Source organism: Amblyomma maculatum, chromosome 3 (genome assembly GCF_055883805.1).
Source record: "Amblyomma maculatum isolate TAMU_Amacu chromosome 3, ASM5588380v1, whole genome shotgun sequence".
Lineage (NCBI taxonomy): Eukaryota > Metazoa > Arthropoda > Arachnida > Ixodida > Ixodidae > Amblyomma > Amblyomma maculatum.
The window spans coordinates 64,673,211-64,700,414 of NC_139346.1; the positions used below are offsets into that span (position 1 = coordinate 64,673,211).

Sequence of the window (27,204 nt, forward strand, 5' to 3'; positions counted from 1 at the left end):
AGAAGAGGGCGCGCGAGTGAGAGTCATTTTGCGCACCATTACAGGCAACACATTGCCGCATTCCGCGTGCCGTAACCGTCTTGTCATCGCTAGCAGCCGGGTATGCCCAGACAAGAGCCGTTTAAAGATAAATAAATGTAAAAGAGACGTGCCGGCCGTGACGAAGCATTTTTACATTTCAGATTTTAATTATTGCGTGAGATGTGTTATCAAACATTATGGTATCGCAGCGCTTTCAGACAATGACAAAGGACTAGGGACACACAACAGCGCAGTTGTGTGTGTCCCTAGTCCTTTGTCCTTGTCTGAAAGCGCTGTGATACCATAATGTTTGATAACCACCACCAACTCGCCCAGCAGTATACCCTACATACGTGAGATGTGTGACTGGCCATATCATAGACCATTCAAAAAAGCTATCCAGAAAAAGCTAGTTGCAGCATGCTGGCCACGCACACATACCCATATAGAAAAAGTAAGAAAAGAAAAGGTTAGCAGCGGTATCTGGCGCAGAACTGCAGATAGCGCGGTCCATGATCTGCGCTTCATAACCGCCTTATCATCGCTAGCGGCCGGTGCCTCGCAGTGAGCTGCCGTTTTGCAGCAATGCTAGTAAGGCGGGAGTGACCACAGTTAACAGAACCGCGGCGCCTTTTCCACTTTGTTTCCCACAGCGGATCGCCCCAAGTAGGTTTTGAGGCTATCTGCCACGCGTCGTGTGTTCTTGCTCATATTGCTCATCATAGTACATTGGAGTATACGTACCACCTGGTTGGGTAGAAATAATTGACGTGTCCCCATCTCAAGCAAGATAATTTCGCTTCTCAGCGTTTGTAAGGAAAGCGATTACATGAAAAAACATTTCGTGGATATACACGTATACTCTTCCTTGACATTCATCACAAGATATTTTCCGAATCAGGTCAGCCGCGGCAGTAAGAGAACACTATGCACGCGTGTCATCATAGAACACGAATGTAGCACGTCAAGCGTTGCAGGGCAATCACTCCCACAGGATGACATCTCTGCTTGCTTAGGGACTACGGCGTGAGACATCACTGCTTATAAACAATTCATTTCGCTAGTACTGTAACGAGAACATCTAAAACGGCGTGCATCCCTTTGTCTTTGCAATGAACGCAATCTGTTCGCCGGTCTGCGCCGAGTCTCCTGAAGAAAAAAAAAAGTTATCAGAACATTGGAAAAAAATATGGACAACTTGTGCATACTTTTTGAAAAGTTCGGAAAGCCAAACAGAAGAATTGCTGTGGCAATTGGAAAGCATGACTCCTGTGGTCCCTCAGTTTCGTTATCAGCTTAGCAGCTGACATTTCATCGGTTCAACGCAAGGGCGGCAATAATATGGCATATGGTCTCACGAGTTCTGCATAGCGAATCTTTTTTTTGTTTTTCATGTTTACCGCTTGGCCGAAGCGCCCTTACATCCCTATTATCCGTGTTTTTTCTTGTTTGTTTGTTGTTTTTTGACGCTGCTTGCTTGAATAATAACAGCACGTTATAGTATAAGCTTTTACTTACCTCTCAAAAAATCAATACTTCCCGCGCCGCTTGCCGCGCACAAAGAGCCTGTGAATTTCCAAGGCCAGCACGCGCGACCTGTGCAGGGATGGAAGCGATCATTAACGTTTGCTGCATTAAACGTTCATGATGCCGAGCTTACCTCTACTTTGCACCATAATCCACCGGGTTAACAGAGTTGAGTATGCGCCAGTGCGTGCTACCGCGGGCTGCGCTGGTGACAGGCGGCAACGTCAGCAACACGGCGGCCGTACAGCGCCCACGCAGGCCGCTAGTCCCTCCGAGTCGCCCATGAACCACGCCTGCAAGTAAATAAACACAGATATGAAAATGCCTGCATAAATGTTTCATACAAGCACGCGTACCCTGGCAAGGTCGCTCGTCCCGACCAGGACGACGACCATGGGATTCAGTATGGCCACACTGCGCGTACATCTTCTGGCCTAGGCCCGGGCATTAGGGTAGGGCTCTCTGTGCGGCGAAAGTGTTGAAAAGACAACGGAGATTGGGTAAGTAAGAATAACGATTATTTCCAGTTCTGCACGGTTCATTCCGGAAGACGTAAACAAAAATTTTCCTTACCGATGTTTCCCCGCCGCAGGCCTGACGCCCTCTCTGCTAAACGAATTAGCATGCTGTCAGCAATTAGTTGGTGATGGCATATAGCTGTCAGGCTGTTTTGAAACATCTACACTAGAAAAAAAATATAGAGATTAGCAACGTGTTTCAAGAGGCAGAAAGCTGATGAAAACGTTCATGAAAAGAAGCATACCTACTGTTGCCGCGGGCGCCAAGGTGTACAGCGCCGGTCCTCTGCTGGCTGGTATTTATACTAGTTGGCACCGTCCAAAACATTTGCCGAGGGGAGTCGCTGTGGTGCTGGAAAGCGCTGAACACACTTTTTCGAAAATTTCATCGCCTGTCGAAACCACTTCTTTCAGCAGCACATCCGGTTTCAAACGCTCCATAGAGGAACAATTTCGACAACTCTCTCACCTGATGCAGAGGCTACAATTCATCTAGAGGAAGGGCAGGCAGTGTCAGTGGAGTGAAAGGAATGAAGGAACACCTGAAGGCACCACTTCATAGAGGACATGGTGCGAAAGGCCGGAGACACCACTGGTTCTTATACTTCTTCTCACAAGGCGTTTGCAGCACTGGGAAAGGCAGAGGCACCCCGGTCCAATCAGGATCATGCGCACTATTATAGGAAATTGTGCTCCTAAGCGCCTCTCACCCCCGAAATTGGCGGCGGGTAACAGTAGAAGCGCAATTCTCTATTATAGTGCTCAGGGCAGAAATGCACTTAGGCGCACAATTGCAAGGGCCCTTCTCTGCCTTTCGCAGTGCTGCAGATATCTTGTGAGACTTAGGGAAGCAGGTTATCCAGCTGAGCTTATTCCTCTGGGTTGCAATAAAATAATTAAAAAGCTTAAATCGCCGGCATTGATGCCGTCTTCACAAAATAACAGAAACGAAAAAAGTTCGAAGTCCTTCCTTATGTACATCGCCTTTCTCATGGTCTTAAAAATGTGGCCCATAGGCATGAAGTTGATGTTTTTTCGGCCCCTAATAAACTCAATAAAATTTGTTCAGTGGTAGAAAATAAGTCCCGCAATCCTAATAAATATGTAGTGTCTTGTAGCGTTAAGCACAAGACATTTGTGCCGTGCTCCAAAGGGGTATTTTATGAAATCCCCCTGTCCTGTGGTCAGATATACGTTGGGCAAATGGGACGATGTATTCACACGCCACTCAGAGAACATCTCAACTCATTAGAATCTAATCGCTTCACTAATCTTGTTGATCAGTGCCGTGAGTGTCAATCCCGTTTTCCGTCCTTGCATTTTACTGACATTTTGTACAAACACCCCGACCAGTCGACCAGGGAAATCAGAGAGGCGTGTAATATGGCTAAGAAAGAAAGATTGTGTGTCAGCAAACCATCCCTGCTCCTGCGTGACTGTCAGGTTGCATATCTGGATATCACATAGTGGCACGTGCGTTTTGGTTTTGGTGTTTTATTGTTTCCAGTTTCCTTATTTAAGCGTGTTTCCTGCGATTAAATTTTAGTTGAGAGTCAGCGCTTGTTCCTGTGTTTTCTTCCTTTCGTCCCCGTTTGTTCGCGCTGGTTTTTGGAAAATGTATCACCAACTCGCCCGCTTAGCTATCCTTTTGAAATTGCCCGTGTGAGACGGGGTATTAAATAAGCCCTTCCGTACGCTTTATAGCACCGTCGATCTTCGTCACTAAGGGGCATTCCTGTCCTGGCTGGGGCGGTCGTCGTCTTGGCAGAGTGGCACGGCCCAACTCAACCGGCGCCAGCACGCGCACGCCGCCGCTCGAGTTCGGCCCGTCTTTTCAGCGCCAAACAAGCTTTCCGCCCTCTGCCCGAAGGTAAACAAACCTCTGATCGCCCATGGGTGTGGGCAGACTCACTCGGAACAACTCGTCCCCTGCGAAACCGGCGTCGTCTACTCTCTGCCCGTATCCTGCGGGAAGAGATACATCTGCCAGAAAGGCAGGTGCCTCAACATTAGGCTTCAAGAGCTGAAACAATGTAAACAGCGTTGCAATTTCCGTGCACCTTGCCGCACACAGCAAAAAGTGTAAGCGTAATGATGATGATTCAGAGGAAACCTGTTATCCAGATTTCAATCGCTGCACAATTCATTGGTAGGGGACAGTATAGTATATCCAGGGAAATCAAAGAAGGATTTGAAATCCACAGCGCAAAGGAACAATGTGTGTGTACAGTGTACACCCTCCCTGTGTCTGTCGCAAAAAAAATTGGAATATCTGACTTGGCAGGGTAAATGTTTTTTTTTTTTTTTTCACGTGCCTTTGTCACTTCTTGTTAATTACCTTGTGGCGCGACTTTAGTCCTGTGTTTTCTCCGGTATGTATTAAAGCTTTTACTTGACTTCTTTTTTCTTTTTTTTGGCTACGTGTATATCTGTTCTTTGTCGGTTTTACTTTCCATCCCGGCTTCTTACGCCGTGGTTTTTATCGCTTCTAATCGTTTCGGCCTTTACCTTCTTATGGTTTTAATTTTGGACGTGACTACGCTGTTTTCGCGATTGAGCAGGATCGCCTTGGCAACAGCCTCTCTTTGTACCTTTATATATGTGTCTTATATCGAATAAACTTTCAGTTTTTAGTCAGCACCCGTCTCCGTGTCCCTTCCGTGTTTCGTCCCGTTCTTTGCTCTGTTATATTCGTTATGCAGTACCAACTACCCGCATCTTGCACTTGTGAAGATATACACACGCTATATGTATTCACACGGTTAGAGAGTACAGTGCTAGAGAGACGGCAAGAAAGGTGCCAAGAGCGGCAGACGGAAACTGGCAAAACACACACAACCCAGAACAAAAGATACGCTCCCAACACAGACGCTCCTTCGCCTCGTCTCAGAAGGCGCAGTCCATGTTTGTGGTGTAGAATGTCCGAGGCACGGATCGAGGTCTCTCTCGCGGATGGTTTATCTCGAGGGCTAGATTCCCCCGTTCCCTCAGAGGTAAGTGGAGGCATTGTTCGCGAAGGCACACGGGATAAACGCAGGATCACAACAATAGTGTAATATGCATCATAGGCAGAATTAAATGCAAAAAAAAAAAGAAAGAGTACAGAAGAAGGCACAATAAAACGCTCATGGAGACCGCGATACATAGGATATATATAAACATGAAAATAACAAAGGTTTTAAGTTTAACAAGGGCATTATTTTGCTTGAAGTCCAAGTTCAAAGACTCCGAAAGTGATATTGAAGAACAACGGAAGCATTTTTTTTCCCATAGTTAATTCAGACGTTAGGTATCAAAAAGTTATTATGCAGCGCAAACCTTATGACGCTGATGCTTATGACCGTGTCGGGAGGAAATATTGTTACGTGGCGACAAGCGATAAGACGGCATAACATGGCGACAGGGTGAAAGATGATTTTAATGGCTGGCCTATAGCGCGGGAGCTCCTCTCGCGCCACTGCCGATATTCGCAACGATAGGTCTCTTCGATTTGGCTGCACCAGCTGCACTAGTTCAAGTAGTGCGGCGCCGCCGTGTGCACTTCTCTCCTCGTTTCGTGAAGGTGCAGGGCTAGTTCTGCATGAGTTCTCGCCCATCCTGCACTCGCTCCAGAGGAGGTGCAAAAAAAAAAAGTGCAGCATGGCATGGCGTACGCGCCGCTTGGCCAAGAGCAGGCGATGCTGCGCATCGTTCTGCGGAGCTTTGTAAAATACGTCTCCTTCAGAAACCGGACGGTTCGTTTCCAACGGATCCGCGAATAGCTGCCTATGCAGGGCAGTTGAGCTGCATGCTGGTGATTAGCATTTTGTTGATGGAGGAGTGGTATCATATGTAGTTGTGGCCACATATGTAGTGGTACGTGGCCGCGATACGGCTCCTTCGCGCGTGTTGTCCTATGCAGTATCTTTTTGTATCGTGTTGTGACCTAAGAAGACGGGTAGCTGCGAACAGAAATCAGTTGCGATCGATCGAGTTTCTGTCGTGCCAAGTGTGTGCCACACGATAGCGTGCGCAGCGGCTCTGCGACATCAAACTTGTCGCCCACGGAGTACATAGAATGCTTGAGAGCGCGCAATGAGGTGCGTGCGTCTTTTCAGCAGCTAGCGCTTTTGGACGGAAGACCGCGGAAACTAATGAAGCGTCTCGTTAGGCAGTCTTACTTTTGACAGTGGTAATTCTCTCGTACCGAGGCGCATCATGCTGTAGGCCTACGGCGGCCGGCTTCGAAATTTGACGTGATCATGTTACAGCACGCGGTACATGATGCGCGCACGCGTCTGCTAGGTTGGTCCTACACTTGCGTACTCGTTTTGGCAGCTGCCGCCGCACGCCAGTGTCGGAACTGGCACTGCACGCTCACGTGACCGCCTGGCACTGCTGCAGCACTTTTCAGAACTAGTGGAGCCAGTGCAAGCCAAATCGATGAAACCTAATATGCTTAGCGGGACCTGAATCTTTAAAAACAGAGTATCGATGGTATAAAAATAAAGGATCGAGGCAGGTTGAATGCACAAATTTATCCATGAACAAAATGCGCAAAGGTGTCTCATTCGAGGTTGAGTATAAGGTCGTCATTTTTGCATGCTTGTACGGATTTCTTTTCTTTTTTTCTTTTTTTTTTTGTGTGTTTGGAAGATTTTCTCGCAAGCCGGGTTGAAGGAGCGCCGCCAGTACCCAAGCGGGGACCTCTTCTTGCTTTTGTTACCGGTGTGCAGTCCGGCGCGAGGCGGCCCGCGCGTAAAGCCCCTCAATCCCGCGCGCTCGTCGCCCGCCTACTGGATTTCAAGGCGAAAGGCTTTAATGGCTCATACTGTCGGCGTTCGTTCGTCCACTCACACTATAGCTGTCAATCAAATGACGTCATCGGAAAAAAAAATCCTGTCTCCACCGTGATAGAATCTCCATCTCTTGGATCCCCAGCCGGGCGCTTTAACCACCTGCACCACGCCCATGAACATGAAATGCTCATCATAATTCTCCTTGTCTACCGTGAGAGGATGATAGTACCGATGACGATGACGCTGCAATTAGTGAAAATGACAATGATGATATTAGCAATGATAAAGAGAGTGTATTTAGTTGATAATTATTGTGAGAGCAATGCACCGTGTGCACTAGTAACGCTTAAGCTTTCGCATTTCTGCAGTGTAAGCTAGATTCTGCAATGCTCTCGGAATTTTTTGTTTCGAGGTTGACATCTGATGGATGTAGAGTGTTGTTGCGTGTACGTGCCGTCTGGTTTAGTTCTTTTTTGGTGGGGGGCCTCTTGCATAGGCATTCTAGAACGCTCGGCCGCTTGGAGACAGTACTTGGGCGGTTAGTGCGCGCGGCTTTAAACGCCGTCATGCGCGCGCGCGCGCGCGCGCGCGTGTGTGTGTGTGTGTGTGTGTGTGTGTGTGTGTGTGTGTGTGTGTGTGTGTGTGTGTGTGTGTGTGTGTGTGTGTGTGTGTGTGTGTGTGTGTGTGTGTGTGTGTGTGTGTGTGTGTGTGTGTGTGTGTGTGTGTGTGTGTGTGTGGAGCGCACGTGCGCGTGGCGCTTCGGCGAACTCGGCCCCGGTTGCCTTATGTATTCTGTGAAACCATCCGAACGGTGAAAGTGGTGTTCCAGTAGAAGAGAGTTGAAATTTGGGTCCATTGTATACATGTTCTTGAAAAAAAAAAAAAAGACAGTCAAAAGACGAAGGACAAAGAGAAGAGAGGAACACACATTTTTTTCCTTCGTCTTTTGACTGATTTTTTTTCAAGTGCTCCAGTAATAGTTTCCCGAAAGGGACACTGCGCGATAGCCGCGACTTCCTGCAGGGTGTAGATGTGGTCCGAGCAAAGGAGGAAACGAACTTTCTCCCGCATGCTCGCTTAGCACGACGGGATGTCCGAAGCCGGAGGACGGCTCAGCCCAGTGTTTCTAATCTGCTGTGTTCATTTTCATTATATTGTACCGTTTTAATTGTCAAAATCGATCATCTAATTAAATCAGTTTCCCAATTTAATTCGACGCATTTAAAAGGTTCCTTAGATGAAGCAAATAGATAGGAATTAACAAAAAGAAGACGAAGGAATTGTCATCGAGCAAAAGAAAGCCAAAAAGGGTTCGACGGTACTCGAACGGTGGAATTTTAGTAGAAGTGAATGCGGATGAATCAAATATAAACCAGCATATAGTAAACGTCCCATGCCTGCAGGTTGCAAATTTTTTTCGGACGTTTCGAATAAGAGGAAAGTTCATTGAGCTAAAGTACATACATCAGATAAAATGAGGCCTCAGGGTCCTCAGTAAGATTTTCATTGGCTGCGGCGTTTGCGTCCAGCGCGGTTCAAAAGCTCATTGTGACGCTTTTCACTTCTGCCGTTTGCGCGTCAAATAAAATGTGAAATAAAACTTGACACGGCAGAGTCGGAAACTCGTCAGCGCCGCACACACGTCAAATGCGATTCGTCTCGTTTACGCTCAAGGTAAAATTGTTTTTGAGCCGAGAGCAGAGGTGACAAGTGTGGACACCGGCTTTGATTAGCCGAGCAGGTATAGCAGGTGATCTCGGCAACGGCTGGAACGAAAATTGCAGACGGGCATTGTGCAGAGTATAGTCATCTTCTTCCGAACTAAAGTCACGCTCATTGGCATACGTCACTTTTTCACCCTTTCTCGTGCATCTAACAAGTGGTTACACTGTGGATTGACGAGAACACTGCCTTTGCTGAGCAGCGCCGACGCGAGGCAGTGTTCACCCTGATTTTTCCGCGATCAGCCACATTGACGATATCACTCGCAGTTTGAAGACACTCTCGCATACGGCTGACAAACACCGGTTTTCTAACAGAAGGACAATTTTGCTGCTTACTCGATAACGTTGCTTCTCACGAAGCGCCCGCATCAATGGAAATGTCGCTGTGGGGAAGCGATTTAATGTGTTTGCATTTGTTAGCGGCTGACTTATTCCGCAGGGAATTCCCGCCTAGGCGGCGGCTATGCGAACCTTGAACACCACACGGGAGCGTCCCGGGAGTGCGTCTTGGAACATGTAAACCGACAACCCCCGCCTGCAACGTACCTCCGATGAGTCGGCGCCGCGGTGGCTGGCGCCCTGCCGTCCATGTTTACCTTATTTCAGTTGTGGTGCTTTCTTTTTGATTGAGCCTAGTGCTCAGCGAATACAGCCTCCATGTTTTGGCGCTAGAGAGAATGAGATCACGGGACTCCCAACAGCAGTGTGCGGTGCGTCGACAATGAGAGTGAACGCTTGAACAAATGTGCAAAAGAGTGCGCAGTGAGGCATCAACTAGAGCGGACGGTTGAAGAAAATGTGCGAAAGTGCGGGACGAAGAATGAGATCGTAATCAAGTTATCTTTTACCTTTTTTTTTAATATAACGATTATCCACTTTTATCTTTAATGGACGTTGTTGTGCCTGGCCAAAGCCGCCCAGAAATCCAGCCGGACGCCAAACTTCTTCGGCGAACGCCTCCTTCACAAACTCTGTATACTTCTCTGCAAAGCACCAGTGCACTGGAGGTGAGCCGTACCAAAGGGAGAGAAGCGATGTGTTTCAACATGCGCTGAACGTCCAGACAGCACGGCGCGCCGTGGCCCTGACGGTGAACCCCTTCTCGCCCCGCGGCATATTTGAAGCGAGAGCGCAGCGAGCTCTCCCATTGGCCCTGCGAAAGTGCTGCCGTCGGATTGGACCAATTTGGGCGTCAACGGTTCTCGGCGACGGAGTCTCAAGTGCTTCCGTTCGAGACTCCGAGTGTGAGTTCGTCACGAGCGTCCATCGGGAGCAGTTCGTCCCCTGACAGTGTGGACGCGGCGGAATCTCCCTGGCCGTCGCTGCGCGAGAACAGTCGCGTATGGCTATGTTAGCTTTCGGCCCCAGAGCCGATCTTGTTGTGTAGATACCTATAAATAGTGTATAAAGCCTTTTCTTCATCTCACCAACGCCGACTCGGATTCATCGCTACCGCCCAGGGAGCTGACAGCCCTCGTTCACGAAACGGGTGACGAGCGCTGCGTTACCAACTCCTTGGCACAACCCTGTTGACGGTGGGCTACTGTGTGATAACCCCACCGGCACAACAACGTTGAGTGTTTCCTGTCCCATAGTTGTCTTCTCTTTTTTTCTAACACATTTGTCTCCCCTGCTTATTTGGCAGCCCACGGAGTTTTCGTAACACAGTCAAAGAGTGTGCAGATGGGGCATGCAACACAGCAGACCCATCGTATTCCCCGCTAAGAATATTGCATTTTGAAGCTAATTTAATGTTCTTCTTGTACTATGTTGCGTACTTTATAAAAAAAAAAAAGCTATCTATTTTATCAGAATAGGTGGGATCGTGTCGTGACGTTGATGAACTAATACTCTTGGGGATACCATAATTAGGCGCTACATAATTTACGACGGATTTATAGATTCTCAACGCCCGCTCCGGCATCCCGAAAAAATTATGCAGAATGCTTAAGCTTCGCCTTGAGGGGTATGCAGCTATTCTTAGCTATTTCCAGTGTATAATGATATTTTATAAAAAGCACTAATAGAGGGTTCTTTCCCAATTTCTTCTCGATTGGCTTTGTGCGCGAACGACGAGGACGGAGACGTTGACAATGAAGAACTTTATAAATCAGAATAGCATGGTTACTCTGAAGACACAGAAAACTTTAGAATACGAATTGCATGGAGCCACCTGAGTTTTCTGTCAAACTCGGGACGAGAACCCACAGACCCTCTCATGGGCAGGCCTTATCCTGATAGTCTGTAGCCGTGCTTAAATAGGAGGGCCCACTGCTCTTCCAGCTGATCCCACGTGACCAGGTTATGCACAGAGCACGGAAAGCACACTAAATAGCATGCGACGCTGGTATCACGTGACCAGACACAAGAAAGGAAAGGAAAAGTAAGTCGCGTATGTGCACAGATCTCACGCGATCAAACAGACACAACTAATGTAGAACACGCACTCGGGTTCTACAGCGTCTACCCTGAGCACATCATCGCGGCGCGGGTTAACTAAGGTCGAAGTACAAACGCAAAAACAGAATGACCCTCTTACCTCCGAGTAAACTTCTTTTTGCTGTTTCTTGAAGTTCCTTTTTTTTTTTTTTCTTGTTGTTGGTGATGGTCCGTCTCCTTGCTTCGCTGAAAGAATCGCAATGGGCCGAATTAAATTAACAAACTGATTTAATTAAGATAATAGGTTGGTTAGATAAACAAGTACAGCACAGTCGAAAGGAAGAACAGATAAGACGCTGAGCTGGGTCACCCTCCGGCTTAGGACAGTCCGTCGTCCCAAGCGAGCGTACAGGAGAACATCTGTCTTTTCCCTCGCTCTGGCCGCAACTCCTGGGCTACCCCTCGCACCTCGTCGTTTTCGCGCGGTGCCACGTTTCCGTGAAAACGTCCTTGGTGTCCCCCCCCCCCCCCCCCCCCCCCGTTCACACAGATTCGTGGAAAATCGCAGCCGAGGTCCAGTTCGCCGAAGCGTCCCAACCCCGGCCTTTCCACCACTGGCATTCCACTCTCGAGGACGCGCACGAGATTTACGGCTGCCTGTTACACATACCAAAGGAAAAAAAACGAAAAAAAAAAAACACCCAACGGGCGCTCGACGGGGTCCGCCGACAGCGTTCGCAGCCTCGCGCGCTAACCACCAGGCCCAACACAGGACGGCCGAGCGCCTTTCAATGCGCGAGACCCCCCGCCCCTCAAGAAAGACATAAAACAGAGAACGCGCACACGCAGGGACACTTCCCGCTGTAACCGAAAACAAGAAAAAGGGAGCCCCCTCCCTGGGTACGGGCGCCACTCCGCCCGCGCGCGGTCCGGCTCTCCGAAACGGGAGGAAACACACAGAAAGAAAGCCCGATCAAACATGCACTATTGACGACCTTACACTCCGTTTCCCACGAACAGCACTGCCCGACCGAAACTGAAATGCTTTAAAGAAAACGAAACCATCTCTGTGTCGCCATTTGTCAGCACACAGTTCATCACTTGAGACCACGCTCAAGACGACCCAACTTTCCCGTAACCGCGGCGACCCGACAGGGCGTGCTTAGGCCACGCGGAACCCAGCGAAGAGCACATTCGCTCGGTCGGTGTGTTCATCTCTCCACACCTCCGTTACGACCGCGCGGATACCGCGAAGAGCACGTTCGCTCGGTCGGTCTGTTGTCCGTCTATTCACACCACCGCTACGACGGCGCGGAGACTTCGCGCCCCGCGAACCCCGCCTGAGTTATGTCTCCCCTCGAACTTCGGAGAAGAAACGCGAGGACCCGACGCCTCGGGGAGAAGGCATTCGGAGCCGAGACGAGACGAAGCACGGACGCGCACGAAGGCGCACCACATCCAGCCAGGCGACCCTCTGCAGATCAACCTAATCTCTTTTTAAGTATTAAGTATTAATAAACAGTTTGATTTTAACTCTTTATCTGGCCTCACTGCTATCATGGCGCAGCCGACAGGATCTGCAGAGGCGTCTCGCGCGCGCGAAGAACCACCGGACTCCACAGTGCGCAGCAGAACAACCTCGACGAGTTCCGAGACCACCCTCATCTGGTCACCAGCGAAATCGACAATGCGCAGTGTTCTCATCGAGTTGAAAAAACAGCGGCTGGCCGACGAGCTTCGAACCCGTGGACTACCGTGCAGTGGACGTAAGGATGTTCTCGTCGCACGCCTCTTGAACGACAACGTTCGCCTTCAGGCCTCGCTGGCTGCGTCCGACTCAGCTACCAGCCAGGCTGAAGCAGTAGGCGATGACAACGGAGGAGCGGACACGGAGGGACCGACGACAGTCGAAATTCTGCAGGCAAGAGTTGACGAACTGGAACGGCTTGTAGCCCAACGACGCACGTCACACGCAGCGAGTGACGCAACGGGGCTACTGCATCCAGTGTCGACACGAACGGGGCACGATACGGACTCCCAACGTAACGACGGAAGTCTCGCGCCTACTACGAGAACGAACCAACGGCCGGCAGATACGAATCGTGGTACACCTCCGCAGTCCTCGCGGGAGAACAACGCTCCAGCTCCCGAGGGTTCGCCAAGCCTGACTGAAATCATGGCCATGTTCGCACGCGCGCAACTGCAGATGACGGAGGTATTGTCGAGAGTGTCGGAGCCAGCTCAGCCCATTCTGATCCAGTCAACGAACGACACCGCGTCCGCCATCCCCGAGTACGACGGCAATGCGCAACAAAATGTCCAGACGTGGATATCGCAGGTGGAGCGCGTAGCTGCCTTGGCACACTGGTCCCCATCACTGACGCTCGCTACTGCAGCAACACGGCTGAAGGGAGCCGCGAAGGATTGGTATGCGAAGGATTGGCACAGCTCTTACGGAATGAGTTGCGAATCGTGGGACTCATGGAAGCAAGCCTTCTCCTCGCGCTTCGACAGGAGGCTCACGATGCAGGAATTCCTGGTCCTGCAGGCTGATCGAAGACTACGCAGTTCGGAGACATTGGTTGAGTACATGTATTCGAAAAATGCTCTGCTTGACAAATCTCCGTACCCGATGGCGAACGAAGAAAGAATTTCGCTGATTCTCAGCGGAATCGACGACGACACATGGGCTAATCCACTCGCTGCACAGCCCTGCAGCAACGTCATCGAACTGATCGACCGCGCAGCGCTGCTCGACACCAGGCGACGCAAGACAGTCAAGACGCAGTTCCGACAATCTGGTCCTGGGCGGTCTAACCAGATGAGCAGCGACGGATCAGGGACGGCGACAGACGGGCGCAGTGATCTCCGCGAACAGTCAACGCCGCGAGAACAGCGAGAACCGATGCGGGCCACGCGAGTGCATACCTGCTTCAACTGCGGCACAACGGGCCACTTTTCGAGGGATTGCACGAGGCCGAAGACGGGAGCCACGATCGCTGCGGAACAACGCCGAGCAGCCAGATCCAACGGCGCAGGCAATACCGGGACGACAAACAGGCAAGCGAATTGTTTTCTGCAATCAACGGGAGTGAATTTGCCCATCGTCGAGGGCCTCGTCGACAACCAACCGGTGAGAGTCTGCATCGATAGCGGCTCAAACGTATCCATTCTTAACGAGAGCTCTGTGGGCCCTAACGTTCGCCCCCGACCGTGGGCGTCCCCAGATCACATTGAAGTGCTTGACCGATGCATCAGACCAACGCGAGTGGCAGCGTTGGACGTGACCGTCGGAACATCGACCGTGCGGCTCGAAGAGGTCGTGATCGCGCCCTTGCCCAGTGCCATGGATCTGATTCTCGGTTCAGACTGGCGCCGTGCCGCGAACGTCGACGTCACGTTCCACCCTACGAACGATGTCACCCTCGTCCCAATACCGCCGTCGGTGAGTGAATCTACCGTACACACTCCAAGCGCATGCAGTGTGAATCGTACTGGCGAGACGCTGATAGCGGCCTTCAGCAACCGCGCAGTCATTGAAGAAATTTCACCAGACAGCGACATCGACTTCGTGAGACTGAACTCGAAGAACCTGGGTCCCGGCGAAGATTTCTTCGACCTGGTTGAAGATTCTGCATGTAAAATGACCCATGGCGCGAACGCCAACGAAAGAGATGAGCCCCGCTCAATTCTGGATTGTCATGACGACGCGTTCACAGCGAGCACTGACGCGCTGGGGCTTTGTGCTCACGTAGAGCACCGCGATGAACTTAGGAACAACGTTCCCGTCGCCACAGGGTCGTACCGATCTTGCCCCGCGGACCGACAGCTCATGAAGGACGAGGTCAGTGACCACTTGGCTATGAAAAGAACATCCACGTACATGGACGATGTCGGCCAGGGAGCAGCTACGATCCCCGAAGCGCTGTCACTGCTCGACGAGGCACTGAGAAGAGTCGTCGTCAACGGCTTAAAGACGGACATCAAGAAGCGTCAATTTATGCGAGACGACATCTCATTTCTTGGCTATAGGATCGCCGCAGAAGGGCGAACACTGGACGAGGCGAGAGTCGCAGGAGTCGACAAGTTCCGGCCCGAAAGCAACGTCAGGAAATTGTATTTGTTCCTGCAATTGGCAAACCATTACCGCAAGGTTCGTGGATACGCGCGCCTGAGGACAGGCGCAAAATTTAGAGGGGCCGTGTCAGCACACAGTTCATCACTTGAGACCACGCTCAAGACGACCCAACTTTCCCGTAACCGCGGCGACCCGACAGGGCGTGCTTAGGCCACGCGGAACCCAGCGAAGAGCACATTCGCTCGGTCGGTGTGTTCATCTCTCCACACCTCCGTTACGACCGTGCGGATACCGCGAAGAGCACGTTCGCTCGGTCGGTCTGTTGTCCGTCTATTCACACCACCGTTACGACGGCGCGGAGACTTCGCGCCCCGCGAACCCCGCCTGAGTTATGTCTCCCCTCGAACTTCGGAGAAGAAACGCGAGGACCCGACGCCTCGGGGAGAAGGCATTCGGAGCCGAGACGAGACGAAGCACGGACGCGCACGAAGGCGCACCACATCCAGCCAGGCGACCCTCTGCAGATCAACCTAATCTCTTTTTAAGTATTAAGTATTAATAAACAGTTTGATTTTAACTCTTTATCTGGCCTCACTGCTATCACATTCAACCTGTCAGCTCCAACCAATAAAGAGCGAATGTTTATATCTTCCCTGCTCAGCACATTACTAATGGGACGGCACCAACGCAACCGTAAGCTGGCAAAACAAAACACGAAGAGGAACGGTCGCTCGGTAAGCGTGATGTTTACGCGTTTTTGGCTTCGCTTGCGCGAGCCAGGGTTGCCGTTTCTAATGCCTTCGTGGGATTCACACCCTCAACCGGCTGGTTTTCGGCGAACGGGGGAGAAAGGGGGGGTGGGGGGGGGGGGGGGGGAAGGGGGGATGAACAGGCACAAGACTATTCCCGCGAAGTCTCTGTTTACCGTAAGGGCACGCACTCTGACAGGACCGAGTTTCTGCTTCTATTGCGATATATTTCTCTTGTCGTAAATATGTCCGACCCCTAGGCGCGAATCCCGAACGATTTGAACACTACGACACATGTTTCCCAGGCCGGCGGGAACACGTATTTTTCCCCATACGTGACGATCTCGAGCTCTGTGATTCTACAGAACTGAAAGGCACTTGCAGCATCAAAAAGCACTAAGATGAAATTTATGAAATAGAGGCCTCGATCACTGGCCTCTAAAACAAAACTCTGCATGCAATTAATGGAAACTTTAACACATGACCAAACAAGCCTCTCTTTCCCGCTGCTGCGTTCATTCAGCTCCTTGAATGTCTCTTTGTAGCTTTGCGGCTTTGACTATGTAATGTTGCGGCCCGTTCATCGCGTGCGCCTTGTTGCGGTTTAAGCACTAAACAGAATAAGTTTTTAATATTCGACAATACCAAACAAATTAAAGCAGATGCATCAAAATTCTTCCGCTTTTAATTGCGATTTTTTTATTTCCACAATACCCCTAATAACGGACTACTTTCTGTTGCGGAAGAATTGTGGGTGTCTGTAATTGCAGATGTGTTGTATCTGGCTGGAAACAAGGGATTGCCGCCCTTGACGCAAGCCTTCCGCTCCGGCGACCGCAATCGTGAAGTGCGCCTTCCGAGACGAGGCGAAGGAGTGCCTGTCCGTGCTGAGAACGCCTCGGCACCCTGATCTAGCTTCAAAAAGTAGCGCACTGCCTCTTGAGTTATCAAAGAAAGCTTCCTTACTGATCTGTGAAACACACAGGGCGACATCTCGTTTTAATATGACGTCCTTATCTCCCGTGTCGGCACGTTTGAGGGTGGGTAGGTGGGGAAGATAACGGCAAATACGTTACAACACCATCTCCGGGCATGCCGATAGTGTGGCGGCCTCTTAGCAGACAAGGCAAGGACAGGGGCGCGTGTGTACCCTACGCTGTCTTCTTCGGGCGCCGGTTGGGGAGCTAACAATAGCAAACGAGGAGAGTGAGCACCTCCTTACCACCATTCACAGGGAAGGGGGCTCCCGCTATCGCCCTCCAATCTCTGCTCGGACAGAAGTGCACCTAACCAGCCATTCGTCTCTCCTTGCGTTCGAGCCGCTTCAAAAGCAATATCCCCCCCCCCCCCCCCTTTTTTTTTTATTTAACGCGCTGTAACTATATCGTTGTTATTTTCTTCCGATGCGGCGACTCGGGGGGGGGGGGGGGGGGGGGGGAGGGGGGGGAGTGGGAACACGTTCCAAGGGCACGTAAACAAACGCCTCAACGAAACGACGCGATGGTCCGAGCTGTGCGGCTGGATGCTGAACTCCGACTGCGCCGGCGGCAAAGCGCCTATTCGCCGGGGTTGTAAGCGGCCTGAGTGAGGTGGTGATTCCCGGAAGACGAAAAGACAGCTTGGCCATCTTTGGCCATTGTGCTCTGTGTAGAACTCGGGAGAGGGGCTGGCTCCTTGATGGGAACCACATGGCGGCGGCGCTTGTCTTCGGATGTCCCGTAAAATTTCGACAACTGCTTTGGCAGTCTTCTCTGTGTGGAAATCGGACTCTGACAACTCGGGCTTCGGTCAAGGATCGGCGGGCTCAAGGTACTTTATTTTACATTCCGTCAAACTATTGTATATTTCCATTTATTTCCTCTCGCCGCGATCTCACGCGCGAAGTCTGCATACCACACTGCCAAACATCAACACGACTGCACTCATTCTTTATTCAGGCAGATAACGACTGGATGAATGAATGACCAACTTTATTTAGACAAAGGGAATTCTCCCGGCATGGGTGGGGCCCTTAGTCCAGGGCCCAGTGGCCTTTGCCGTCTTGTGCGCTCTGTCGATAAGTTTGAGCGAGATAGCGCAGCCTCCCACTGCTCCGGTGTGGGTGTGGTGTTTATTGACGCTACCCGTGTTGCTTGACACGCCCATGTAAAATGGTAGTGTGTTGGGGGTTCCTCACATAGCGGCCATTTATTCTCATATGTTGTGGGATGGATTTTACTGAGTAGACTTAGATTGGGGTATGTGTTGGTCTGTAGCTAACCGACTGCTCTCTATTAAGGTCTTAGTGGGGAGGTGGGTTCTCCGATGTTCAAGGATGGCTCCATAGCGTCTAGTGACTGTGTCCAGTTACCCGTCGTTGTGCGCCTCCCAGTTCGGACATTGGCGTCGGCACGTTGGTTACCTTTGACAGTCTCATGTCCTGGTGTCCACGTTATGAAGGATCTCGAAAAGGTGATTTTTCTTGCCTTGAGTATGCGAATGGCCACAGTGGATATGCGTCCGCTTCTATGCCTTATGCATGCTTCTTGCGAGTCCGTCCTCGCCCTGGTGGGTGATAGCGAGAGCAATTGCCGCTTCCTCAGCCTCGAGAATGTTGTTGCTCTTGATCGAGGCGCAGTTGATTTCCCTAAACTTGTGATCAACCACGCTGGCTACCGCTCCGTATTGTTATTTGTATGTGGTCGCGTCGACGTGCAATATGTCCTTTTTTCCTGCGTACCTTCTTTCGTGTGCCTACGATCTTGCCTCTCTTCTGGCCCTGTGCATTTTCGGATCCGTGTTTTTTGGAATCAGGTTGGCCTTAACGATCTCTTATCTCCTTCGGTGTGCTCCCCGTGCTATTTACTTCTGTGCATGCATCTCTCATGCCTAGTATATTCAGCGTGTTCCTTCCCGTTTGCGTCTGCATGAGTCTTATTTTCTGCACGAGAAGGTGGGCCTTGATGTGCTCTTGCACTGTGTTGTTTATGCCCAGTTTAGAGAATTTTTCCGTCAAGGTGTTGACCGGTAGTCCAAGAGCGCATTTGTAGGCTTTCCTCGGGATTGCCTCCAGTTGTTCCTTTTCTTGTTCGAGCGCAATTTGTTAGGGGACACCATATACAATGCGACTTACAACGAGGTCCTGTACCAGCTAACATGTGTCCTTCTCAGACATGCCTCATCTTCTGTTGGAGATTCTTATGATCATTATCTGCGCTGTGGTATTTGCTAGCTGCCTGATTGTTTGATCTACACGGCAGTTACTTTGTATCCGCATGCCTAAGATTTTGATTTGCGACACTTCCGGGATCTCCCCCCTCCCCCCCCGCTCCTCCTATGTAGACGTCTATGGAGCTGCGCAGATCGTACCCTCTTCTGTGGACTCTGAGCACCTCAGATTTCCCCGGGGAACATTCAAGTCCGCAATGTCGGGCGTATGCGTTGACAGTGTCTGCTGCTCTCTGCAGACAGTCTTGTTTTTCTCCTAAGGATCCCCTGGTCACCTAGATCGTGATGTCAGCAGCGTAGATAGCATGCCTGGCTCCTTCAATTTCTTCTAATTTCTTTGCTAAGCCGATCATAACATTGATTGGAAGAACCCACATTCAACCTGCGCATCCATAAAAGATACAGAACATTTCAAAAACACTAACGCATTACTGTAGTGCCTACCCCAACCTTATTTTCGTTTATGCGTTGTCTGATATTTTTTTTTCTGCTTGGTTTCGTTCATTGCGGCCTATTGCACATCATTGCTTGCGTTTTATTTGTGTGTGTTCCTTCAGTTCCTTTGATTTTGTTCTTTGCAGCTTAAATGTTATTTTGTTTACTGTTCTCATTGTTTGCTCTTTTTTTTTTTTGTAAACGTTTGCCCCTCCCCTCTGAAATTTATGTGCACACATACCCTGAGGGTAAAAAAAATAAATAAAATACTGAATTGTATACATGCATGCTATGCTAGTGTCAAAATGCGGGATTTGAGGAAAAGCTGGTATCAAGCATTATAATGGAAATAATTGTTGGCAGCTCGCGCACTTTCTTTTTTTTGTTTGTTTTTTTCCACGCAGCCTGGACACTTGCAGTCTGCAGACGAACCGCGCTAACTTGCTTACCTTTCCTATTCCGCATGAAAATCTGTCCGTTCCTTTTTAGCAGTCACTCCCCTCTGTACTTCCCCTGGTTATCTTCTGCCTGACGCTTTCGCCACCCGCAGTTCTAAAACCCTGCTTTACTGAATTCAGGTTGTTAAAATATTGCAAGGAAATTGTCGCGACCGACAACGGTACGTGTTTTTCTGTTATTTATTTTTCTTAAACACTATCTCCGCCATTAAGCAACACGCGCTAGAGACGAAACTAACGAGTTGTTTCATGCCCTAGGAACGACATGCGGATAACACAGGCTTGATGCGTGTTCTTATAAGCAAGTAAGGATTACGAAGGAAAAAATAATGGTGATTTCTACTGGTCGATCGAGAGCACGTTTTCTTGGCCCGGGATGTCAATTTCGAACTGCGCTGGTCGACCGGGATAGGTTTCTCGTATTCCGCTGGTCGTCTGGAGCAACTAGGGGTGATCTATAACTCGATCAGCCGACCAGAGTCTGATCTCGCCGGAAGTTTTAGGCAGTGATGTCGTCACTGCCGGAATTTCTCGACTGTTTTCAGCGGTTTTAGAGATATTGGTTAACGACACTGGGCATCACTGTTTGTTTCTTGTTTTCTTCGCTCATAATCGAAGTGCGCCTATTGAAAAACGACTGCAGCGTTAAAGTTATGAGAAACCAAGTGGCAGCTATTGGTCAACCGCAACAATTTCGCCGCTGAGATGTGACTTCAACTTTCGAAACTGACTCAGCATTACTTCCTCCGCGCACTCTGCGCGTTCCGCTGGTCAACCAAGGGTGATTCGCTCTGTAGCGGTTTAGGTCGCCCTATTTGGGTTCGAGCGTCCAGCTCCAATCGACCCGTGGAAATCGCCATAATAAAAGTAAAAAGGAAGATGAAGAACAAGGTCGCTACCCGCTGTTTTCACAAACAAATATTCTTTTCAGTCATCGGGATATATATCTTAACATGCGAAGTTAAGGAGGCCTACTTTATCAGAAAAAAAAAAAAAAAAAAGGTGATAGTTGCATCAGCCAGCCTGTAAATTTTTATGTCTCGATAAAATATGAAACGTAATGCGTTTTTTTTTTTTTTAATTTTTACTCTCAGCTCCGCGCAGGTGCATGTAGTTTGTTGTGTATATATTTCTTCTGTTTGTTCGAATAAACTTAGTTGTGAGTCTTCGCTTGTCCTGTTCATTACGTATTTAGAAAAAGGCGGCCACTCCTACCACACCATATTTGTTGTTCACTGTCGGCCACGCCGCGTATTGTTAGGAGTAGGGGCGCGTTGGGGTGAAGTAGGATATTGAATAAGGTAGCACATTCATTGTCCATGGGAAGGGGAGGAAATTACCTTCCCTCTCTTAATTACCCATTCCTGCAGCGACATTAAACGTGCTTCTGAAGCAATGGAATGCTTTGCGCCATGTTGTGACTGGGGTTCCGGCCGAGGTTCGCGTAGACTCGCCGGCGAGTGACCGCCGCCAAAGGCACCATAACAGCGGCAACCACTACCACCAGCACCACGGCGGCGGAGTACCCTTTGTATCCTGCTTCGGCGCCCAAGCCTTCCCCCCCTCCACCTCTCCAACCTTCATCGGGGCAGAGACGAGCTGCCTTTTCAGGCCCGTGGCGGCGACAACAGGGAACCTGACTTTTTTTTTTTTTTTTAATAAGAATTGGAGGCGCTGTCGCCAAGCAGCACTAACCCTGCCCGCCGACCTCTCGGGGTAGGCGGGTGACCTTCTGGGAAGCATCGCTGGGCAAATGACCTCCGCCAACGGACGACTTCTCGGGCTGTTTCGCTTTGGTGTAGAATGTCCCCCGCCAGCACAAGATCGTCATCGACATCTTAAAAGCTGACCCTCGCCATCGAAAGATGCGCGAGGAGGTTCAATCACCATTCTCGGTAGTGGGCGGCATCTCCAGTCATCGCTCGTGCCCAACTGATTGGACTGTACTCATCGAAGTTGTTTCACCAGCCAGGGAAGTGGGGGTAACCGACCATATTTAAGCGATAGGAAATGTCCCCACCGAGAGTTTCGTTTTCCTCCTTCAACTTGTAAATATCCCATCATGTAAAAAGTTGTGTAAAACGTTTCTTATTTGCTTGTCTGCTCCTGTTCCGTCGTCTTGGCTCCCATGGTTCCACTGCAGCCTAGCATATGCCCCCGAACCTTGATCTCATCAGCAGACATGGCAGGAATTGAATTACAGTAATGAAATTACTGTAATTTAATTACTTTCCTCGGTAATATGTAATGTAATGAATTACTTTTTCGGTTTGGTAATTTGGTAATGTAATGAATTACCTTTTGGTAGTAATTTCGCCGCAAAAGTAATTAATTCCTTCCGAAATTACTTTTGCTAAAGTGCGCCACTACTCCTTCAATAGACAACGAAGTACTGCGCCGCGAAAGCAGGGACGACGTGCGGCAAGCCGAAGCAGCGTGACGAATCGGCAAAAGGAGACAGAATTGAGCAGGACAGTGCGTCTGAGACCTCGTGTGTAGCAGATCCCATGACAACCATTCTCCAAGCAGCAGGATACAAGGTGTCAAGGGAATGCCGAAGGGACAGATGGTGCAAGAAGGCTAGAGTTGAAAACTAGTAGGGAGCGCGACGCAGTGGCACTCCCTGTTGCGTCGGCTAGGGCACAGTGGTGCCTGGTTACACTGATCACCACGGGGTGAGGGAGGATTGGGGTTGGGAGAGATAAGCGGAAGAGTCCATGGCGTGAGCCACCGTAGCTTGAGCATTACTGAGCAGTGAGCACAAGATGCCGACGTCTATTCTTGGGACAGCGGAAGCAATAAATAACCTAGCTTCTTCGGGCCCTTCAAATGGCGGAGACAGCTCCGGGCTAGCAAGACAGTGGGTACTTCTAGGGACTCTACACTGGGTTCGCTGGTCATTTCACGATCGTTCCACCATGCTTCTGCTTTTGTTAATGTTGTTGTTGTTTTTTTGCGGTTGTCTTGTTTTTGTAATCGCAAGTGCTGTAGGAAAGAGGGAAAAAAATAGCTCTCTGGAACGGAATTTGGCGGGAAGACGGCAGAATGTGTGTGCTTCGCGTCTGGAGAACAAGTTGTTGTTTTGTAGCGAAAGCTACACTCCGGTAGGCTTTGAAGACCTCAGGTGGCCGCAGCTACGTCGTGAAGAGGCGTAGCTGCGGTCTCCTCATAAAAAAATAGCCTGCCATGACATTTGAATTCACGTTACCCCTATACCACAGGCAGGAGCTGCCAACTCGGGTCGCTCCTTTCATATGGAAGGGTGATATCAGAATCAGCCTGCCAGAACCGTTTGCATTCTCGTTAACTCTACGACACGCAGGCACGTCCATACAGCTTGGTTGAAGCGTGACTTTATATGTGAGCTGGTAGCTTACGCTCTCGCGTCATACACTTAAAGGATGAGCTTAAGTGTCCCCAATAATGTAGCACCTTACACTTATAGGGCGTGATAGGGGAATAATGCAGCAGGCAAAAGAAGCTACCACCGTTGCTTTCGCAATTCAACTAGGGTTAATCAGAGCTAAACCACAACTAATTTTTGTTTACTAGCTTTACTTAGTTTTTCATGGATGGAAACTAGAAAGTAATTTAAAAGTAATTGAATTACTCAGCAGAAGTAATTGTAATGTAATGTTGTGTTGCATTGGAGAAATGTATCGTGGCGGGTGGTTGTACGATGTGAATAAAGTCGTAATCAGCCTCCAGCGAGGAAAAAAGGACGGCAGGCCCGTCTGTAAAGGGCCAAACGCGCGGCAGCTCGTTGGAGGTAGGCCCTTATTATGTTCTTCTGAGGGCCTGCACTCCGCGGTCGTTATATGAATGTTCACCAGAAAGCTCGATTTTCAACGTTAATGCCCAAAAGCGCCTCATTTATTCCAGCTGAGTGGCTTTAGAAAATACGTTTTTCTTCGTTTCAAAGAGTTGTATGAACCACGGCTTCGAACTTCCCCTTACACCGACCAACCAGCGAAATTAGTTACTTGAAAGGTCACTCCGAGATTTGGTTAGTCATATAACTATACTTCGTCTCACAAGATGTTTGCAGCACTGCGAAAGGCAGAGGCACTCCGGTCCACTCAGGATCACGCGCACTACAATAGGCAATTGTGCTCCTAGACGCCTCTCGCCCCCAAATTGGCGGGGGGCACAATTCTCTATTATGGTGCCCAGGGGCGAGAGGCACTTAGAAGCACAATTGCAAGGGCTCCTCTGGCTTTCCTAGTGCTGCAGATATCTTGTGAGACGTATGTATAGAAGAGTTCTTCAACGTTAATTACGTCCATACTGAGAACAACCGCAAACGAGACAAAGTAAAGGATCAAGGAAAGGGAAAACGACACGAGCGCTGTATATGACCGCTGAACTGAGCTGTTAGCGCCAGTGTCGTCTTCCCTTTCCTTGATCCTGATCGTCTCTTTCGGTCTTCAATATGCACTACTTGCAATTTGCCCAATGCAGTGTGCTGTTAATAGACTACGTCCTTTGTGGCCGGGAGTTCCCAAAAATGTTTTTCCTTCTATACTGAATGACTATATTTAGAAGGTTTTGATTGTGTTCGGTGAAGTAGTAAAGCAGGCCGGTATTTGATGTTTAAGCGCATGCGCAGAGGCGTCGTTCATCACATGATTTGCTCAGGTTCACGTGAAGGGGGCTTTGGATGTGCAGACTGCGAAGTTGCACGTACAGTCCCCGTGAAAGTTACGCACTACAAGAGTTTGCTTAAGAACTCCTGAAACGTGGCTCGGTTTGCATTTTCAGCTAGCATAATGCCGCTATGACGGAAGGACCTCGACTCGTCTGCCCTCCCAAACACTTGACTGCCAAATGTAGCACATAGGGAGCCCCGAGCTAAGCCAGTCTAGCAGCACAAGGTTTATTTTTGCGGAGACCGCCTTTATTCCGTGGTTGGATGCGATGCACGTGGGCCGGCATGGTCCATGCGCGCTGCGGCGGCGTTCACGCAGGCTCGCTTCTTCATAGTCCGTCCGAGCTTTAAACTGATAAGGAAATGCGTTTTCATGTGCGCAACAGGTTCCAGAACATGTATACTGTCCCTTATAAGCTCAGTTATCTTTTGTGGGTCTTATCATGCAGGTATGTTGTGTGAATAATGCAGTGGAATGCGAGCGTTGTCCCGAGCATCGATAACTTGAGTCTTTTTCTCGATCAATCAATCAATCAATCAATCAATCAATCAATCAATCAATCAATCAATCAATCAATCAATCAATCAGTCGCTTTCCAGTTTCAAACACGGCGATGTATGGACCTCATTGGGCTCTGTGCATTTTTGCTGAAGCGTGTGACTGCGCAAGTTAACTTTCTTATATATGGATGATGTGGTGTTCCAGATGGTCCGTTGATTCGGGGACACGTTGCAGGAAGCGGACGGGACAACTTTTCGAGCGCTACGGGCACTTTATTGAACGGGTCAAAAACACATTTTGCTTTCGTGAACACAGTTCGCGGCTTCCTGCCCCGAGTCGTAAGTCGGCAATCAGGCTGTCCTTTTCGCGCCCAAACACCCGTTTTAAGCATACATTTTCAACATCCTGGGGACCAACCTCGTGGCCAATCGGAGGAAAAGAGCTTCTTAGAGCCAATCAGAATGACAAAGCCACATTTTAAATAACCAGTGCAACATCGGCACCTCCGAGATTGGCCCCTCGCGAGCACCGCGTGCCTCCCACCAATCGTTCGCCCTTTCTCCCTGTGGAGACGACTCACAGATACTCTCTCAAAATCAGGGGCGAGACAAAACAAATTAGCAAAGACACATGAACGCCACTTTCACCCGAAATGCATACACGTGCAAGGGCACCGCAGCAGGGCAGCAAGAAATACGAGGGTAGTGTCCGGACCCCGCTGGCCGTGAGCAGAGCGAGAAAAAGAGAATTTATTGCTACCACGCTCATCAACACGAGCGCCCTGTGCTGCGGGGATGTTTCCGTCAACTTTAGAACCGACAGCACCGGATGTGCCTGCCGGCTCGGCCGCGGGGATATTTATGTTCACGCGAGAGTCGACGGCGCCGTGTGCGCCTTTCCGCTCGAATACCACGAAAGCATCGCATTAGAAACGGCACCCCCGGCTCGCGCAGCGCAGCCAGAAACACGAGACCGCTTGCGTGTAAACGCCGTCGCGCTTCCCGAGCGACCGTCCGTTTTCGTGTTTTGTTTTGACAGCTTACGGTTGCGTCGGTAATGCGCTGAGTAGGGAAGACATAAACCTTCGCCCGTTATTGGTCTGAGCTGACAGGTTAAACGACGACGCGGAGATGGTTTCGCTCTCCGCAGTCTCCGCGTCGCCGGTACGCCTGACTTGTACAGATCTGTCTTTGAAACTGAAACAACGTGTGCTACCCGTAAGACGACCCTGGGTTTCCCACGCGGCTGCAACAGCAACCAGCACACTCCTTCGGTAGCACAGGTCAGAGGTCACTGCGGCGTGCACATTTGCAGGCCCCTTAATTGGTACGAGCGGCAGATGCGGCGTAGGTTGTTTTCCCCGAGAGTCATAATTCCCGCGTCTGGCGCCGTGATGTCTATTCTGTCTCACGGTCCGACCACCACCTCACAAGGTCTCAGCCCCGAAATCCCGGTCAAATAACTTTTCCTCGCGTATTTCAAGTTCAACGGGCCCCCGGACGCGTCCTCATGCAGTAACCCTGACAACAAAGTTAACGATTAGAAAGAAAAGACGAACAGAAGAAGCGAGCCGGCTGTTTTGGAGTGCTCCCCTCATCCACAACGGCCCGGCAACACAGCGCACTTCGCGTTTTTTCTGGTACAGAGTGCGGCGAGGGTGTTTATACGTTGCAGAACATAAGTGTCATCAAATGTGTGCTTGGTCAACTCTATAACTCAGACCACGTACCACAAGGAATCTCTGTGTACTATTGCATCGTCACCCTTCATTCGCCCCCCCCCCCCCCCCCCCCCTTCTTTTACTTTCTTAGAGGTTGTCTCCCTTTTTTCTGATTCATGTTGGGCGCCAAGGATGACGACGAGCACGCAGACGTTCACACATGTACACATTTATAAATCAGCATCGTTAATGGAAAGACGCACAAAGATCTAGAGTACCAATTAGATGGAGCCGCGGTTATTTTTCCTTCTTCTCTTTTATCCGCTTCTTGTCTCGTACAGTCAGTGGGTCAGAGCAATAACTCAAGTTACCGACATTCTAGTGGAAATTAAGAAGAAATGGACATGAGCAGGACATGTAGTGCGAAGGGAGGATAACTGATGGTCGCTTAGGGCAACCAACTGGATTCCAAGAGAAGCGTAGCAGGGTGCGGCAGAAAGTTAGGTGGGCTGATGAGGTT

General features: G+C 49.9%; 2 protein-coding genes across 2 annotated transcripts in view; both read left to right on the forward strand.

Annotated features, from left to right (window-relative positions):
• Nucleotides 1–27,204, forward strand: part of LOC146194883 (uncharacterized) — a 216,110-nt gene that overhangs the window by 48,065 nt on the left and 140,841 nt on the right. The gene's annotated exons all lie outside the window — the stretch shown is intronic.
• LOC146194884 (uncharacterized) lies at nt 12,506–15,250 on the forward strand. The gene has a single exon (XM_084595949.1). The coding sequence runs from the start codon at nt 12,506–12,508 to the stop codon at nt 15,233–15,235; it is 2,730 nt and encodes a 909-aa protein (XP_084452075.1). The 3' UTR covers nt 15,236–15,250.